The sequence below is a fragment of the Cupressus sempervirens genome, chromosome 4 (genome assembly GCF_028749045.1).
Source record: "Cupressus sempervirens isolate cs-2001-9-10 chromosome 4, ASM2874904v1, whole genome shotgun sequence".
In the NCBI taxonomy this organism is placed as follows: Eukaryota; Viridiplantae; Streptophyta; class Pinopsida; order Cupressales; family Cupressaceae; genus Cupressus; species Cupressus sempervirens.
In genome coordinates this window covers 656,342,024-656,362,798 of record NC_143121.1, presented here as the reverse complement: position 1 = coordinate 656,362,798, position 20,775 = coordinate 656,342,024, and the positions used below count along the sequence as shown (strand labels likewise).

Here is a 20,775-nt window from a genome sequence, read left to right as displayed (position 1 = left end):
GAATATAGCGACATGATCATGATGTTGCGTCGCATATTTGGCATGCCTTATTCTTATAGATTTGAATCTTGGATGTGGTATTTTGTTGAGCAGGTGATGGAAGAAGGCGACATAATAAATTGGGCTGGGTTCATAAGTGATAATCTGAATGAACAGTTGATGAATCTAGAGCATACAAGGAAATTTTACATAAGCTTGTATGTCATCTACATGCTAGCACGAAGAATGAATTATGATGGACTACAATGCAAAGGACCGATTGGAAGTGGAACCCAATACCTCAAAGTCCATGAATGCTACCCATAGTTGCATTTATATTCAAAGGATGATTACATGAGGGTTAATGATACATTTGCCATGCGCATAGTAAGAACACTACAAAAGAGGCTACATATGAGATTATCAATGGGTGCGATGAAGTTGGTCGAAGATTATGGCGCTTGGTTCATTCAATTTCCCACCTTTTCATACATCCAAGTTCAAGGATTCTCCATGGAGCCATACAAACTTCCTAGGTACCCAACGGACAAGATGGTCTTATTAGAGCTTACTCGACAACCTACAGCCTATGACAAGATTTAGAAAGGGAAGAAGTTGGGATTACAGTTCTCAATTTCCATAGGAGAAGGAAAAATTGAGGTATGCCCATGTCTAAAGGCTGCAGAGAGATGATTAGATGAGCTCCATTTCTTCCGTCTTCCGCTTTATCCGAAAAGGAATGATTTTGATCCTTACAAAAATTTCTCATCAGGAGGATCAATGTATCAACACAAAGTTCACCTTGAAGACTTTTGGGCAAATCCAGTAGATGAGAATGAGATTATAAAGAAAATATATTCAAGATTACCATTTGAACATTATCAGAACATGCGACATATTCAGGGTTCCTGATCAAATGGAGGACCCAAACGTGATGTGAAAGGGATTCAATCCAGAAATGATAGCTCAACCATATGATTGGAAGAGGAAAGAAGTTATAGATCTAGAAGTTCTTTCAAAACCAGTCTTGGATTTTACAAAGTGGTGGATTGAGCGTAAGCTTGAAAAATTAGTTGCACCAACTAATGGATTCACATATAGGTTTTTTGGTCATAGACCACTGAGGGATGAAAGATTAGGACAAATCTCTAAAGGGACTATTGAGGAAAGAGGAACTCCATCTGAGGATGTAGGAACCAAGAAAGGGAAAGAGGTACCTCGAGAGAAGCATCCTCGGATTGAGGAAGTCATCTAGGAACCTTAAAATAAGAAGCAAAAACATGGAAATGCTCCCCCTTCTCTGAGTCATACTCCAAGTGTTCAAGAGATAGAAACATTTGAAAGGCGGGATGTAGGGTCAAGAAAAAGGAGATTTGAATGAGAAGAAAATTTGGATAGGCCAATTCATGATAGACTAAGTATAAATGCTTATGAAAAATCCACGCAAGAAAGAGGGAGAGATCAAGATATCGCTACAGAGGCCTCGCTGCAATCTTAGAGTGAGAAATGATTAACGATGGAGATGGTCCACTAGAGGAAGAAACTCCAACAGTAGCAATACATCTTCCAAATGTTGAAGCCATAGTTCCTGACGTTACAGTGGATAGTCTAGGAGGCGAAGAGGAGATCAACATTCGAGCAGTCCAAAGGAAAGAGTAATTGGTGATTCTGGGGGACCAAAGTATACCCATTCTGGAATGGTTGAGGCAACGAATTCAATTGAGCCAACAAAGGGAGGTTGATCTAGAAATTGAATTATAGAAAATTTTGGATTGAGCAAACCAATCAAAAGAGCAAGGGAAAGCAAGAAGATATACTAAATTCATCAGAGGAGAATCAAAGTCCAAAATCTTGCAGATTGTGACTCCCACAGTTGACAAAGGCAAAAATCAAATTGCTTTAGATGAATACCATGTTATAGAAATAAATCTTGGTCAGGCCTCCCAAGAGTAAATATTAGAAGAATTTGATGACTCTACACAGGCTTTGAAGGATAGGCTTAAGAATGTGGAAGAAGGGTATGAAAAATAGAAAAGAAAAATTAGGGCCTTATGTTAGTACATCAATGACTTGCCTCATCCAATAAAAGAAGAAAGCCCATCATTTGTCCCCCCAACGGGTGTTTCCATTGAAGTGGTAGGTGGTATTGACAGAATCAACCGGATTGTTCAAGATGCAAAGGTTTGGGTCAAAGGAATTCAGGAGGAAGCCTTCAAACATGCAAAAGAATTAGTGCAAGTACACAATAGGGCATTAGTTGCACTCTCCAGGATCCAGTGCATGGAGGAATCATGGGTGGATGAGCATATTTACCAAGAAGAGGTTATTGCTGACATTCAGGATCTAATGGAGACCCCAAAGAAAGAATTGATCGATGGTCAAGTTATCAATGAGGGGGGATGTCTATGACTTTATTTGATGGTACAATGCAGTGATCATAGCTAAGGTAATGTTTGAGAGCTTCACCAAGGAATCCACTCGATGGAAGAAGATTGTTGACAACATCAAGCAAGGAATATCCAACGCAGTTGCATCCTTGTTATCATAGAGATTGGTGGAAGAAGAAATATCAACTGATAATCTGAAGTCAAGTTAGAGGAATTCTTTCAACTAAATGTCTATGAAAGAGATGATTTTGAGAACTCCATCTTCTCGAATACAATGCACACTACTAAGGACTTACTACCAGATTGGGATGAAAGCTTGGGAAAAGTAGAAAGAGCAATTGCAGCTCTAGAATTCAAGCAAGAATCCACACCAAGCATCAGTACAGAGGAGTTGGAAATAGTGTTAGATCGATTTTGTGCCTTCAGGTGGGGGAATCAAGGATAGATGGATTTAATGCATAGTGGGTGTTCTTAGTGGTCATTTATTACACCCCACTTCTTCCTAAACAAGCATGCATAGTGGGCATTTATTACCCACTACAGTAGTGGATTCCTTGTTGCATTAATGTAGATTCCTTTTCTTTGCCCTAACCCTGATTAGGGATGATGTGGCACGAATCTTGGCCATTGGTTATTGTGATCATTCGAGCCACCTATTGTAATCGAGGACCTATATAAAGGCCTCACCTCTCATTTGTAAAAAGGGGGATTTTTATGAGATTGTTGCTATGAGCTACTGAGATAATAAAGTTTTCATTGGAGTTTGGTGAATACTTGATGTGTCTTAGTGCTTGCTTATTCTCTTAAATTCCTTCAATTAGATTAAGTTTAGCCTAGTTAATGTGTGGTGATCATAATGAAGAATATGATGGTGCATTGATGAATTTCTTTGGTTCATACTTTTGATGTTTTAGTGATTCTAACTCGTTGTGTAAAGTTAGCCTGAACCTCTTTCATGCATATGCTTAACTTCTATCATTCATATACATTGTTCTTTATGATGGCATATGCGGTGGTATGAAAATCTTTGGCATAACCCTTGAAGATTGCACCAGTTCACGTGTAGTTGTAGTATAACTTGGTGAAGCGGAGCTCGGTAAATTGAGGAATTTGTCCACCCGGGTACTATTTATTGTCATCACTACCCTTAGGATTAGAATACAATTCCTAAACCCTATCATATTTAATTTTTGCATATTTTGTGAAAATTCCAAAAAAGTACCTTCATTGCAAAACCGTAAGATAGCTCCCACATCTAATATGGCTTGAAATGAATCTAAATAAACACGTAAGGCCCCTTGTGATCATCAACAAATCACATCAACCACTGATCTTATCCACAATCAAGACTTGGCATTAAAGGAACCTTGAAGTCATTGTGTGATCTTCTAGCAATCTTAGCATACATGAGACTTTATTCAAGAGGCTAAGATATTTCGGTATTTTGTTCTATTGTTTGGTGGGTCATAAAACACACATCAACAGTTCTCATATTTTATGTAAATTTGTCATGATAAAAAAACATACATATGCCTTTTTTCATTTTTTACATTCTAGGTATTTGGAATATATGGAAATAGCTATTTATTCCTTGTTTAGAATCTACTGCTATTTTTCTGACTGGAGAATCTCACATTCTTTTCTTCTGGGTTTGAAGATATACAATATGATAATAGGCATTAGGCATTTTGCTGTTTCTTTAACATATATTTGTGTTCTCCTCTTAGCATAGATGTAGTGCCAATTTCCACTATTAAACAGCAGCAACCTTTAGTTGACACTCTTTTCTTCATTTAGATGTTTTGAAAGCATATCAACAGATATTCAGGCTGTTATGAGGAATTCCAGTTTCTATTATTTCCTCTCCATGGGCACTTTGCTTTTTCCACATAGTTGTTTTAAATATATTAGATAATATGGTTCATATTAGATAGTTGTTTTAAAACCTCTCACATAGTTGTTCTAATATATTAACATGGAAAATTCCATCTCTACTCCGTATTGGGATATCTTTAGATAGGGAGATATATTAAATCATTCAGCCCATTAACAAGGTTTAATTAAATATATTTATTTTATGACTAGGACATTACAACATATATTAGAGATGGAATTTTATCTCACATATATTTGTAATGTCCTAGTCATAAAATAAATATATTTAATTAAACCTTGTTAATGGGCTGAATGATTTAATATATCTCAGACCCATTTTTAATTTAATTGTTTCCGTAGGTAAGTATGGTCATCGGCTATCTTTGTACACCCTCGGAAGGTTTTCCCGATGGGTATTTAAGCATGGCATGTAGGTAGTCGTAGGTATGCATTCTAGATTATTTTCTTTGTACTGCAAATTCTTGTTGGGATTCTCTGTTGTTCGCTATTTCGAAAGTGAAATACCTTCTCTATTTGGTTTTTCAGTTTCGGTGGGTTTCAACCCTCACCCTATTCCATTCTACATTACTTGCTCGGATTTGGCAAATCCACGCACCATCTTTGTTATAGATTCATTTATATATATATATAGTTATATATCTTTGGGTCCCATTGCGTTGGCATTAATTGTTTGGCAAATACACGTTTTGGCATCTTGTTCGTAACTCATTTTGCATTCACCATGTGGCTCTTGCATACCTCGTAGCATAATAAAACATACTGTACGGCCTCCAAGAAGCAACCATACGACCTCCAGAAGAAATCGTATGACCTCCAAGAAGCAATTGTATGGCCTCCAAAAGCAATCGTATGACCTCCAAGTAGAAACCGTACGGCCTCCAGAAGCATCTGTATGACCTAACAAGAAGCAACCATGCAACCTCCAAGAAACAATCGTACAACTACTAGCAACTACCCTTGTTCTGGTGTACACTCAGAACGAAACATCACAGTGGTATTAGAGCTTTTGATTCTCGCTGCCTATGGAAGTGAATGCAAGTTTATACTCGAAGGAGAAGGCGAAATAACCTTATTGGTAGAATGGAAGATCATCAGGATCCTACGACAGAACTCATGAATCTTTTAAGAGAGTTGAATAGAAACCAAATGCAAATCAACGAAACCCAAAGGCTTATGTAGGAAACTCTACATAAATTGACTCAGGGAAAGACAACAGAAGAACAAAATAGGCACAACGATGATTCTGTTTCGGAAAAGAGAAACTTTCAACCCTCTCACTCTCAACCCTCGATACCCATCTTCTTTCTAAGGATGGAAGCACCACGCAAAGAAAGAGAGCCCACTATTGAGGAAATGCAAGAAAAACTTCGAGAAGATTGGCAAAACGCGAATATGGAAGGTGATATATCTTACAGAGACTATCGATTTAAGAATGAGACATTTTGGAGGGAGAACTTGCATTTATTTTAATGATGATCTCAAGAGAAAGATCAAAAAGGTAAACTTATCGCCATTTGATGGATATGGAGTCATTACTGCATAGTCATGGGTTCTGAAGGAAAATACCTATTTCCAACTCAATCCAATGTCTGAAGAGGAAGCAATCGAGTTTGTAACACTTCATCTTGAAGGAGTGGTGTAATCGGCAATTTTTTATTTTGTAACCGACAGGGTGTTGTTGTCGGTAAAGATTTTGTAGCCGATGGGCCGACGGGTAGATTAGGATTGTTTTGTAGCTGATGGGCCTCTTCTAGAAGGTTCGACAGATAGTATTTATATTCTGTCTGGGTACATTGTAAATCATCTGATCACCAGTTATGTAATCTGTTGGCATATGCAAATAATCTAAGGAGTTTTGCTGTTCATGCTCATTATCTGTGTGCATTTCCCAATTAACCTATGTGGTAAACATTTGGCGTCGTTGCCAGGGATTGTCTGCTCCCACGTCACACATTCCCCCTTTTGGTTAGCATCATGCACCGGTTGTGATGACCCCGCCGGCCATAGCAGATGTCCTTTGGGCAGTAGTGGAGCGTGTCCCACCGGCGATAGCTGTCGTTACACTAGAAACCCCTCTAGGAGAGACTTTTTCCACGGCCATAGCAGATGTTGTTCCATTGGAGCCAGCCTCGCAGAGTGTCAAATTACTAGCACTGGAGCTTGAGCCCCAAGTTCGCTTGGAAGTGATTGATTGTGATGTAGTCGTCACCATTTTGTCGTCCTTATTAGCATCTGTCGAGCTAGTACAGTCAGCCCAGCCAACACAATAGGAGGAGGGCATGGAGTCCACACAGTTAGAGCAGCCGGAGGTAATGGATAGAGTTGGCGCCTTCTTGAGATAGCAGTTCCGACTTATCCCTGCTGAGGTTGGTCCATCCATCCAGTCCCTCGTGCACCTAGGAGTATCAGTTACTGTACTAGAGCCTCAAGAGGTGGGGGTGCCACAGACCGAGGTTGCGCCAAGAGTAGAGGACACCGCACTGGATGTGAGCATGGTCCTTGCATATGAGGAACAAAATAGTGATGCCAAATGGTCATTGGAGGGTTTTGCAAAGGAGGATTATGGGTCGGATAAGGACAGGTACAGAGACTACCTCAGGGCTATGAAGGTTGCACTAAAGAAGGGACACGATGTGACATTGTAGGCTATGACTCGACGGAGGGAGTGGCATTTGGTTTGAGCTTACATCAGGGGGATCTGTCCGTAGTGGTTCAGTTCATGTTTTGAGGAGAGAGGTTGGCCAGCAGTTGAGACACCGGAGATGTTGGCAGACTAGGCCACTGAGCTAGAGATTGGACCGAGTGACACTCTGTTAATCAAGCTGGCACATGAGATCGTGGAACTATATAAGGAGGTTTATTATGCTCGCAAGCGCGTGGAGGCAGACAGGGCAGCTGATAGGATTGCGGCCAAGAGATCTTTAGCGGTTGAGAGGGAGGCTCGCAAGAAGTTAGCAGTGGATTTGGCCACTTAGCAAGCAGCTTGGGCAGCTGAAAGGGTAGGGTTACTGCAAGATAAGGACATGGCTATGCGGGATAAGGATGCAGTAGAATAGGAGTTGCAGGTAGCAAGGAAGTAGGCTATGGATGTGACACTTCTCTTGAAGGAGGCTGTCGAGGTTAATTCACGGTTACAGAAGGATTTGAGCATCCAGACAGAGCAGGTCTACGAGTTGCGTCGACAACAACATTCTTCAGGGGCACCACCTTCTCTTTAGTGTTTCTTTGTTTTACTGTATGTGGTTGTCCCCTATTTTGTTAGTCGTCAGGAGACGACTTTTCTTTTTGGGGGGGATGATGTAGTCGGCAATTTTGTATTTTGTAGCCGACAGGGTATTGTTGTCAGTAAAGATTTTGTAGCCGACGGGCCGATGGGTAGATTAGGATTGTTTTATAGCCGATGGACCTCTTCTGGAAGGTTCGGCGGATAGTATTTATATTCCGTCTGGGTACATTGTAAATCATCTAATCACTAGTTATGTAATCTGTTAGCATATGCGAATAATCTAAGGAGTTCTGCTGTTCATGCTCATTATCTGTGTGCATTTCTTAATTAACCTATGCGGTAAACAAGTGGCGCATCAGTGGTGGCATCATGGATTGGTCACTCTCGATCACGACCAAGTGACCTCTTATGTTGAGTTCATTGAGAGACTTGTTGACCATTTCGATGGGAAGGATCCAGAGCTAAACTTCAAAGATCTAGCTCAACTAAAGAAAACGGGCACAGTAGACAACTACATCACTGAGTTCCAAAGGCTGTCAGTACTAGTCATAGAATCTTTGAAAGACGTCGAATTGTGTTATTCATGGATGGGCTAAGAGAGCCTTTGAGAGGCTGGATCAAAGGGTTCAACCCATGTGCACCCAACAAAGCTATTAAGAAGGTATGTGACATGGCCACATCTTCCTCCAAAACTCACGCAACTTCACTAACACCATCCACACAAGAAGACAAGAACAAGGAGCCAATTCAGAAGAAACCTTAGTTTGTTGAAGATTCTCGGCAAGAGCTCCAGAGGAAAATGCTCTATTTCACGTACAAAGAACCATGGCGACCTAGTCATTGCTGCCGTGGGAAGGGAAAGATTCATTACATTGAGGTGATGCCTGATGATGATGAAGGACAAATACCTGCGATGACTGATGAAGAAATTACCCAGTAGGAGAGAATAAATGCCCTGATACAAAAAGGGGGTTCCATTGCTATCCTCACTATAGTGACTGGAAGTGGTATCTTCAAGGTTTGTGGCACACTTCACGAAAAATGAGTCCCAATCATGATTGATAGTGGCACCACACTCAATTTCATCAATTCATCTTTGCTCACTAGTAAAGGCTTGCGTGTAGTGGAGCATGGAGGATTTGAGGTTAAGGTTGCAGGAGGAACCTTGTTACCTTGCACTCATGATCCCACGGCTACAAATTTTCATGGGAAACTATACCATTACAGATGATTTCTTTGTCATAGATTTGGTTCATACTAATATCATTTTGGGCATCCAGTGGTTGGAAACTCTTGACCAATACACCCTAAGTTTCGAAAGGATGGACTTTTCATTTTGAGACGGATGGCAAGAAGGTGTTGCTAAGAGGAATGTGAAATAAAGGATCGAGGGAAGTTGCAATCAAGAAGATGGAGGCCATTTTTAAACAGGATTTGGTCCTAGACACTGCAAGTAAAAAAAAATAGTTAACACCTGACCCCAGTCCTTGGATAATTGGCAGGCCCTTCTATTGGTCAAGTACTCCAATAACACTATTGATGGCTATGTACGCAATGAAAGATACAAAGTAATTGATGACATAATTTACTTCAATGCGAAGATCTACTTAGTACTTGACTCGGAACTAAAGAAGATGATAACAGAAGGTTTCCTATAACTTGATTTGCATTTGCTTGAGGACAAGCAAATTTTGGAATGGGAGGATTGTAATGTCCGGGTCACAAAATAAATGTATTTAACTAAACTTTGTTAATAGGCCGATTGATTTAATATATCTCGGACCCATTTTTAATTTAATTGTTTCTGTAGGTAAGTATGGTTGTCGGCTATCTTTGTACATCTCAGAAGGTTTTCTCGATGGGTGTTTAAGGACGACATGTAGGTAGTCATAGGTATGCATTTTGGATTATTTTCTTTATACTGCAAATTCCCATTGGGATTCTCTGTTGTTCGCCATTGCAGAAGTGAAATACCTTCTCTATTTAGTTTTCTAGTTTTGGTGGGATTCAACCCTCACCCTATTCTATTCTACATTATTTGCTCGGATCTAGCAAATCTGTGCACCATCTTTGTTATAGATTCATTTATATATATAGTTATATATCTTTGGGTTCCATTGCTCTAGTATCAATTGTTTGGAAAATACATGTTTTGGCATCTTGTTCATAACTCATTTTGCATTCACCATGTGGCTCCTACATGCCTCGTGGCATAACAGAACATACCGTATGGCCTCCAAGAAGAAACTGTACGGCCTCCAAAAGAAACCGTACGAACTCCAATGAGCAACCGTACGGCCTCTAGAAGCAACTGTACAACCTCCAAGAAGCAACCATACGGCCTCTAGAAGAAACTATGCAGCCTCCAGAAGCAACCGTATGACCTCCAGAAGCAACCATATGACCTCCAAGTAGAAAGCGTTCGTCCTCCAAAAGCAACCATACGACCTCCAAGAAACAACTGTATGGCTACTACTAGCTACCGTTATTCTGGCGTACACTTGAAATGGAACATCACAGAGGTGACAAGGAGTCCATACAGTTGCAATCAACAATCCATACAGCAAGAACAGATAGTTTGTATGATAAAGGAGAGTTGCCTATACGATGGGGAAGGTACCAATGTGATGTACAGTGCTGCAAGTGTGGTTATATGGTCTTGATGGTGTATGAAAGTAGAGGGATGATGGGGTACGATGAGATGAAGTACGTACAAAGAGGGATATGCTAGGGCATATGGAGTGGAAATCATTCACAAAACAGGAATGACGGAGAGGGGATGTACGACAGAAGTTAAGTGGTTGTACGGACTAAGTTCATATGGAAGGAATGTGCAAGGGGCGTACAAATATGAACAAAAGAAATAGAATGGCAATACAAAATTAATTAATAACGTTGATACAAACAAAAAGATTGATAGATGTCGTCGGTAGATATTGTGTAGTGGAAGGGTTGATGTTGTCGGTAAATATTGTGTAGCCGACAAGTAGATTAGCATGTAGTTGTTAATTCTCACGTAGCTGACGGACCCCTTCCGGAAGGTTCTGCGAGAAGCATATGTACCCCATCTGAGATCATTGTAATCATCATTTGACGCATTATGTAATCTCTTTGGCATATGCAAATAATAAAAGGAGTACTGCTGTTACATGCTTTTGTTTATTGTCTGTATGCATTAATCTATTTACCCCTAGGGTAAACAATAATTACCTTCAAATTGTCAAATGAACACTGAATATGCAAGAAACTTTGACCTGAAATTATTGTCACAAATAATGATAGTGCTCCAATTTATTAGGTCCACACAAAGTAATACATAAAATGGAATAAGGTGAGGGTTGAATCCCACCAAAACCGAAATAGCCATCAAATGAAGGTCTTTCACTTCCACTTCTGAAATGGCAAAAAATACTGAATTCCAACAAGAATTTGAAATACAAAGAAATAATCTAAATCGCATACCAAAAACAACTCAACCTCACATATATACCCCTTCGAGGGAGAAAATATGTGCCAACAAAAGATAGAAAACTCCTATGAAAATAATTAAAATTAATAAATGGGTCTTGGATATGCTAAATCATCAGCCCATAAAACAAAGTTTTAATATATTATTTATTTTATGATGGGAACATTACATTTTTCCTTAGTCTATGCTTGATGGAGATGAAGTTTGAGAACCGGGGAAGGACATATGTGTTGTAGGGTATCCCAGAGGGAAGTTTACGTACTATCTCTTTGTAGAGCATATAGCGGGGAGTTACAAAGGTATGATATAGTTTAAGTGGAGCAGGTTACACATCATGTCTTCCGTAGTTCATAGTTACTTAATTTCATGGTTACCAGGAGACCCGTCTCCCCCCTAAAAGTGGCGTCTCGGAGACCGAGACGCGTCTTGGAGACTTTTCGCGTCTCCGGAGACCTCAAAAAAGGTTGGAGACTTCATGACGAAGTCTCCTGAAGTCTCCCCGTCTCCTAATCCAAAAAGTGAAGTCTCCCCTAAGTCTCCTGATAAAATATAAATGTAAAATATAATATTAAATAATTTTATATATTTTAGCCCTCATTTAAATGTTTTTAATGCAAAAATCTAAGGTACTATATGAATTCCGTAACAACTGCTTGGTGATGTACGTGACCTACAGGAACAGGATACAAGTCTAAGACAACATATTGGAAGCTGTACAGGATTGCAGTAAAGATCCCAAATCACATAAATTTATGCGGCTGAGGAATTAGGGTGCAAAAACTGTTGTTAGTGCATTAGAAGATAGTATTACGTATGTTACAGAAATCTGATATGCAAATGCTTGATAATAGTATTATTCCTCATGAAAACCAAGCATCTATTTGCTGATAAAGACTCAGCGATAACAGTGATAGACTAGAGGTTTTATGTATGTTAACATGAATGTATTTGGTCCCATATTTCTGTTTTTTCAAGAGGATATCATGTTTCAGTTTGATGTATAAGTCGTATTTGTTATTCGTACCTGTTTATCTGCTGTTGGCAATATCCTAGTACCAATATAGGAATCTTTGTTAGTTGAATCTGTGTAACTGGAAAAAAAACACTATTACAAAATGATTTACTCCCTTTTAAACTAAGCAATCCTAACTCTTAGTTAGAAAATAGAAATCCTAAGTGTGTCTCTATGCATGCATTGATGTTGAATAATTCAATAATTTTCACAAATTTTTTGTAGCAATGCCAATTTGTCAGGTTTTAAAATCTATTTCAGTAATGTACTTCTGTATCTGACCGCTTATTATTATAATCTTTGACAGTTTGACTCTATGAATCTATTTTAATTTTTAATGTGACAACACTAGTATTATTAATTTATTATTTACTTTAGTCTTTTAGTCTTACGGTATTACTATTTTGAAATTTTGAAATTTTGTATTTACTTTTAGTATTAAACTCTTTAAGTTTAAACTATTAAAAATTTATTATAAAAAAAAAAAAAAAAAAAAAAATTTGCCGTCTCCAAGTACCCCCGTCTCCTATTTGAAAAATTGTCGTACCGGTACCAGTACCAGTACCGGAGACCTCAAAGTCTCCCCGTCTCCCGGTGACCTTGCTTAATTTAGATCATCATATTGGTGTAGTTCACAATGTAAACAATCCCCTATTTGATATGAATGTCACTTTGCCATATGTCGATCCACTATTTGAGGTTGATGTTTTTCTCCCTTAGGTGATGAGTATAGATGATATTTGGGATTCCACTGATTCACCAGAACATCGGCCAGTCCCTACAAGTTTCCAGATAGCTCTTAGTGAGGAATTCACAGGGGTGTATATAGTGAGGAGTACATACAATTTCACATTTGATCCCCATGTTCAAGATATTTATCAAGTGCAGAGTTTGTCTAAGTCTAATGTTTGGTATGATAGATTAGTTAGCACAGAGAAAGGTGGTGAATCTAGACTCCCTATTGAGTTGCTTCCATGTGATGTTTCAGCTTTTATATCACTAGTTTTGGCACTGAGTCTAGTTTTGCAGACTATTTTTTTCACACAAATGGTGTTGTATTTATAGGGATTATTTGGTGATGACAAGGACATCAAACACACTTTTCATGGGATCTTGATGGAGGTTCGTTTTTGATGTGCGACTCGATTGTGATTGCTTGAGGATAAGCAATCTTGGGGAGAGATGATTGTAATGTCCCCAATTTAGTAGGTTCCAGAAGCATGAGTATGTCAATTCATCATCGCAACCCTCATGAACTGACACTTGGTTTTGAGTGTCTTTTTCCATGTGACTTACTATTTATAGTGAGTTAAGAGAGTGGGTTTCCATTTTTGGTAGTGCAGTAATTATGCCTTGAGTCACGGATATATCAGTGTTTTATTGAACTTTGATAATATGATGCATATTGGAGGTTATTTATTAAGTCTACCTAATTAATAACTTTATGAGTTATTTGTTCTAATTAGATGGTGTGTTGAAGAAGGCTATTAAGTGCAAAGTGTACACAAGAAGACTCTAGCCATTGAGTTGTAAAGGAGTTATTATTTATTAAAGATGGAAGATGCATCCAAACAATTTAAGTGAAATGTGTAATTGTGAAGCCTTTTAAGTGAAAGGTGTGAGCAACAAGCTTCTAAGCATTGGTGTGATTAAGAAGCCATTGAATTAAATGTTATAAATGCAGACCTATTAGAAGTTCAAAACATATCTTGTCATTGTTTATGTTTTTCATGAAATTGGTGAGCTCAAGGGTTTGGCATTGGAGTTTGGAGAAAATGGGGATTTCTTCCAATCCGATCTGCATTCTGAATTGGCTTTCATTGCCAATAATTGTGTTTCATTCTGATTATCGGTCTGCATTTTTAAGCTGAGTTTCAAGGTGTCTTCTGAGGAATCATTAATCACTACTACTTCAAATTGGAGATAGGTGGGACAGCTACCTTAGGCGTCTGGATTTTCTGCAAGAATTCATCAGTATTTATGCCATTTGGGAGTATTCACTGAGGCTGCAATCAGAATTGCTACAGCAATGTCTGAAGTTTATTCTGTTGCAATCAATTACACAGGCAACGTTACATTTCTTTGGGCTGCAGTTGACCATCAAAGGGCAGTGTATGATCAAAGAGAAGATCTAGTTGTTGTCAAGTTTGAATGGCTGCATGCCAGGTTCTTTTAATAAATAAAAGTGGTTGCATATGTGCATGTGCATTTGTGAATACTTGCAATTTGATCAATAGAAAATAAAGTTGGAGTGAATCGTTATCATTTCTTGCATTTCAAGTTTGTCATTTCATTATATTTGAAAAAACAAAATAAACATATATTCTTGAAACACAAGAAAATTATAAAACTTCAAAAACAAAAAACAAAAGGACTTCTTCAGCATAGATTCAGAGTGAGCCAGCAGGGCTCATTACAGATTCCTAATCTCAATCAATGCCAAATTTCCACCTTGCATTAAGGTAAAAGAAACCATTAAAGCATGGAGAAGATTGAATGAAGATTGCAAGTGCATGATCAGCCATAACCAAAGCTGAGAAGATAAGGTAGACTAGGTTCAATAGTAGCAAATGATGGAAAGTACAGAACCAGTCCCAAGGAGAGGGCAGATTCCGCCCTCTACTTGGGATTCCCAGTCCTAAGAGAGGCAAGAATTCTGCCTCCATGACAAGAGCAGAATCCTAGCCTATTGGTAATTTCTGCCTCCAATTAATGGTGCTTGAAACATAGCTTTGGCCTCCAAATTTGCAAGGAAGAAAATGAAACAAACTAAGCAAAAGATGATTAAGATGCATCAATAAAACATTGGGTCAGTCCTAACTAATGTCATCAGTATATGTACACCATTCGAGCTGGTTGTAATCATCATTGGAAGCACTATGTAATCTCTTGGGCATATATGTGAATAATAAAAAGAAAACTGCTGTTACATGTTCTTGTTTATTGCCTGAATGCATTAATCTATTTACCCCATATGGTAAACATTTAACACCATTGCCCAATGGACCTGGAACGAAGGTAGAGGAATGAAGACTAGTGATGAATCAGCTTAACAAGGATAGAAATAAGATAAAGGGAAAAGATGGAATACACACCACACAAGAAATTTTAATTTTGGCACAATAGGCCAAGTGCAGACAGAGGTTTCAGCAGATTGCCAACGGACACTGAAGCACTGAGGAATTGTTAGAAGAGACTCGACAGTAGTTGAATTTGGTAGAAGAAACAAGGGAGGAATTTTTTAACCTGTATACGCTGAGAGAAGAGAATCCAAACGGAAGGGAATCAACTTGCACAGCTTGGAGTGCCAAGGGAGCACAAGCATGGAGTGAACTCTTTGTCCGTGATACACTTCCGGAAGGACTTGAGAAAAACCCTTTTTCACCAAGTAACGTGGCTGTTGGAAATAAGACGACTCTCCGAAACAATGCGGGTGTGCAGAACAATGCAGGTGTGTAGAACAATGCGGGTGTCCAGAACAACGCGGCTGTGTAGAACAACATAGGTGTGCAAAATAGTTTGGGTACACAAGTACCTCCAACTCGAATAGTATTGGCTAGACCAAAGGAAAAATTGTCAAAGTTTGATGGTGATGGAACAGCCAATCCAATCAAAAACTGTAAGACATGCGAAACAATTTGGATGGCGAATGGCATAACTGACACAGATGAATGGGTCTGACAATTTTTAGAAACCCTAAGGGGTGTAGCAATTGATTGTTTTGCCAACGCCAATCCCCAAAAATTAACTACATGGGTGGGAGTTAAAAAGGAGTTTATCACCGAGTTTCAGTTGTTGCGAGATGACAATGAGATAGTAGCAGAAATCTACACCACAAAGCAAGGGAAAAATGAAACAGTCCTTGTATATGCCAGGAAACTAAAAGAATTAATAAATAAAATGGAAAGTAAGCCGACAAATAGGCTAAAAAAGCGATGGTTCATTAAAGGACTATGCTCGGAGTTAAGGAAGAGAATGAAGATTGTGCTGCCATCATCATACATCGAAGCATACAATCAGGCAATGGACTTAGAAAGTGAACAAAAAATGAAAAAGAAGAAGAAAAGTAGCTTATCTGACTCATATGATGTGTCTTCGGAAGAAGATAGCAGTGGTGACAAAAAGGGCAGCAAGGTGGTCTGAGCTCTCCAGAAGGATATGATCAGAATGATGAAGGAATTCAAGAATATGCAAAAAGAGACGAAGGGAAATGAGCCATGGTGCACAGAATGTAAGACAGAAAGTCATACGAAGGGATCCTGTCTGAAGAACTAGTTCTACGATATTTGTCAAATTATGGGACATTCCACAAAAGAATGCCCTTTCAATATGAAAACAAGAGGGCATCAACAAGTGCTCCTGACACGAGAGGCTTTCGCATCAGGAGGGAACGGAAACACCAACAATGATGATGCCACTTCAGGCTTACTTTCCATTTTATTTATTAATTCTTTTAGTTTTCTAGCATATACACGGACTGTTTCATTTTTCCCTTGCTTTGCATTGGCAAACCAATCAATTGTTACACCCCTTAGGGTTGTTGAAAATTGTCAAACCCATTCATCAGTGTTGGTTATGTCATTTGCCATCCAAATTGTTTCACGTCTTACAGTGTCTGATTGGATCGGCCGTTCCATCACCATCAAACTTTGGCAATTTTTCCTTTAGTCCAACCATTACTATTTGAGTTGGAGGTACTTGTTGTGTACTCACACTGTTTTGCACACCTGCACTATTTTGCACACTCGTGTTTTTCTAAACACTTGCGTTGTTTTGAACACCCGCATTGTTCTGCATACCTGCGTTGTTCTACACACCTGCGTTGTTCTACACAGCTACGTTGTTCTGAACGCTCATGTTGTTCTGCACACCCACGTTGTTCTACACACCTACACTGTTCCAAACACCCGCATTTTTTTGGACAGTCTTCTTATTTCCAACAGTCACCTTACTTGGTGAAGAAGGGTTTTCATTAAGCGAAGTTGTCCATTCCGGAAGTGTATCATGGAGGAAGAGTTCACTCTACGCTCGTGCTCCCTCGGCACTCCGAGTTGTGCGAGTTGATTCCCTTCCATCTAGATTCTCTTCCCTTAGCATATATAAGTTAAGAAATTCCTCCCTTACTTTTTCCACCAAATCCAACCACTGTCGAGTCTCTTCCAACAATTCCTCAGTGCTTCGGTGTCCATCAGCAATTTGTTGAAATCTCTGTCTATGTTCGGCCTGTTGTGCCAATATAAAAATTTCTAGTGCAATGTGTATTTCATCTTTTCTCTTTATCTTATTTCTATCCTTGCTAAGCTAATTTGGCATTAGTCTTCATTCCTTTGCCTTCGTTCCAGGTCCATTGGGCAACAGCACCAAATGTTTACTATATGGGGTAAATAGATTAATGTATACAAGAAATTAAACAAGAACATGTAAAAAAAATACTCCTTTTACTATTCGTATATATGCCGAAGAGATTACAAAGTGCTTATAATGATGATTACAACCATCTCGGATGGTGTACATATACTTCTCGAAGAACCTTCCCAAAGGGGCCCGTCGGCTACATAACAATTATCGACTACATGCTAATCTACCTGTCGGCTATTTTATAGTTTTATTGACAACAACTAAGAGGTGGAATTAACCCCCTATGTGGGATTCACAATCCTACCACATCCCCAATTTTGCCCAGAATTGGGCTAAATCAAGTGAGGAGATTAAGGTGTGAATAATTGGTAATTTGGTGAGCAAAACAATACTTGTAGCCTCCTTATTTAGGTCAACTAGAATAAAGGAATAAAATAAATTCAAATTAACTGATTTTATTGGCTCAAATTAGCCAATTCAACCCACTAATGGACATGCCCTTTCCAACTTTTAGTCACCTCTATATAAGAGGCAAGATTCATTCATTTTGCATCAAAATCAAACAAAATTACCATCGCTCCTAAAGAAGTGAACTCTCCTAATTGAGCAGCAATTTTCATTCTTGGAGAGTAGCAGATTCTTCCGATGAGGTAGCAATCTGAGGTTAGATAGAAAGGAAGTATCAAAAGAGGAGATAAATTCTCTTGTTAAGCGGTGTTTTTTGCAAATAAAATCAGGCTTTTTGCAAGTGGACATAGCAAATTGGAGGTTGCAAAAGGCACCTATGCCTCTCATGAATGAGCTCATGGAAATATATTGTCCAAAATCATTGAATTGGCAAAGATAGAGAAAAATAAAGTAAGTCATATTTTGAAGGATAATTTGATAAAAGCCTTAGTGGCAAACAATTTTCTCATTAGATGTTAGATTGGGTGTTTAATTTTGAGGCCCACATTTTGGTGCTATTTGGTTCATTGTAACTACTTTCTAATTTTGTTAATGGCTCATTTTGAGGTCTCGGAATCTCATTGGCCAATGGTGTGGAAACCCTAATAGGGTTTGAAGGATTTAATCTGGGTCATTGATTCTAATCTAATCTTGGTCGTTCATTGTACTTGAGCTCCCTATATAAGGCTTGCTCCTCTCATTTGTAAAGGGGAGATGTTGGAGAATTGTTGTCAAAATAAAACCAAATTTCTTGTACACTTCATTTTTGTGCTTTAGATGGTGATTTATTGTAATCAAGTTTATATTATTGCATGGTTATCTTCATCGTCACTTAGAATAGATTTCAATTTCAACTTGTTGAGATAGAGTAGAATTTTCTTTAAGTAATTTAGTTGGATGAAAGAAATTGTGGATGTTTACTTGCTAGACTGAAACATAAAACTAGGCAACTAGCCTCTTACTGATTATGAGTGTGCGGTGTGTGGTTTTCTAGCAATTGAAAGTACTTAACTTTAATTGATATTCAATCTTTAGTTTTCATCCATTGATAAGATTGAAGAGGGGATATTGATTTGAAAATCATTTAGATATACCTTAGAATCTTGCACTAGGTGGGTAGAGTTGCTGACAAGTTCATTCATACTTCCTTGCATCCATAGGTAGAAGTAATAGTAGAGTTAGCAAATTTATATTTAAGATGGAATTGAAAGGTTGGAAAATAAAATATGTCTTCATTGCGCATCGTGAAGCCAGATCTTTAAAATCCAATTGATATGCCTTGAGATACAAAGCAAGACTCCTTAGTGATCCAACAAATCACACTATTTCACTGAGCGAGTATCCCAAACCGGCAACTTGGTAGTTTAAGTATAACATTTCAGTGATAGATTGCAGTGGATTTCCAAAGTAAAGTAGCTGCTCAAAGCGTACTTATGGGCTAGCATTTGATAATTTCCTTCAGCATAGTACCTAAATCATCATTCAGTTTAACCATTTCCATAACAGATAAGTAGGATCAACATTTGTGTTGCAGAGAGGTAAAGAAAGATTTGAGAAGATGGTGCATTAATTTCAAAAGTGCCATGTTTAAATTTCTAAGCATCCAAAAACTAACTTTTTTAATTGGCTTGTGTACAATGTCTAGTTCAATATTAGTAATTAAACCACAATTTTGGAATAATATTCAACAAAAACTATTAAAAACCATGTAAAAAAGGTGATGGTGAAAAGTAACATTCAGCTCAAGTCATCTCACAAAAATAAATTTCCCATGGCAAACAGAAAAGCATTTCGCTATTAGAAATGAACAAAGGACGATCAAATGTCAAGCATTAAGAAGAAAAAATGTGAATCTATTGCAATCAGATCTAATAAGAGAATTTAGTTCCTCTGTAAAAATGCTACTGAGCAGGAAATATTACAAGATTACATCAAGACAAGTTTGTTTTGCAAAGCAAAGCATTATCAATTTTGAAATCAGTATTTTGTCATTTCCTTTTATTACACTTCAATTCATAATTTTTTCTATTATTATGTATGAAAAGACATCCAAGTCATACCTGTATGTGACGCACATGCAGTACATTTCTCATGGGGGTCTTTTGCACTATGACAAGCTCGAGTTGACAGGATTCGGTTCCTTGGACCTGATTGGGATTCTGGAAGCGTTCTTTTTCTCATTTCCACCTGCTTGTCAAAGAACAAAAAAATCTAATTTAAGGATTTTTCGCCATTATGTGAAGTTCCTAGTTCCTAGAGAAGATTTCTCTGGAAATCATATTGATGAGATCATAATTACAGTTTACCTTAATACATCTATCCTATCAGAGAAAATACAAATAATCTATGATGTGCATTTGAATCATACAGATGAGATCATAATTACCTTAATACATCTACACTATCAGAAAAACTACAAACAATCTATAATATGCATTCCAATCCTAGTGATACTTTTGCAAGGAAGGTTATTCAGTACATATTACTATATATCATTCAGTGCAATGAAGTATTATGAAACAAACTGAACTCAAAGAAATATCAGAAAAATGCTTCAATGGTCACTGGTAATCTTTTGAAGTTGCCCTCCAATAAACATAAATCTAAAATCCCCTTAAAGTAACAGCACCAGGTTCTCCCCAAACTTCTCATCTTGTAAGGCATTTCAGAATAGCATCATTATGTCTGACTGAAGATAGGCAATGCTCAAGATTGTAATGATCTTGTAGCTGCAAAGCACAATGCACAACCATCAACTTCTTTGATCATCTATAAATTACGTTGTTCCTCTTGACTGCCTAGATCAAATTATGTGAACCAATTGCTCTAAACAAAGGAACTACTGTCATGTGCCTTCTTTAGACTACTTAGCAATGTCAAAGGTTTGGCCCATCACTCAAATTCGCAAAGGTTGAGGTATGGTTATGGGATCATAGAGGTTTGCAAGGGTTCTGTGAACCATTTTGGACCTTCATACAGTAGTACATACATTTTAGGAAGG

The 20,775-nt window shown here is 38.2% G+C and overlaps 1 protein-coding gene across 1 annotated transcript in view; it reads right to left on the bottom strand.

The window, feature by feature from the left end:
- LOC149562953 (protein CHROMATIN REMODELING 35-like) overlaps positions 1-19,955 on the bottom strand; it is a 188,134-nt gene extending 168,179 nt beyond the window's left edge. Inside the window, exon 1 of the mRNA XM_089823949.1 lies at positions 19,835-19,955. Within this exon, the coding sequence (XP_089680075.1) occupies positions 19,835-19,955 (121 nt within the window). The remainder of the gene's footprint in view (positions 1-19,834) is intronic.
- Positions 19,956-20,775: the final 820 nt, after the last annotated feature.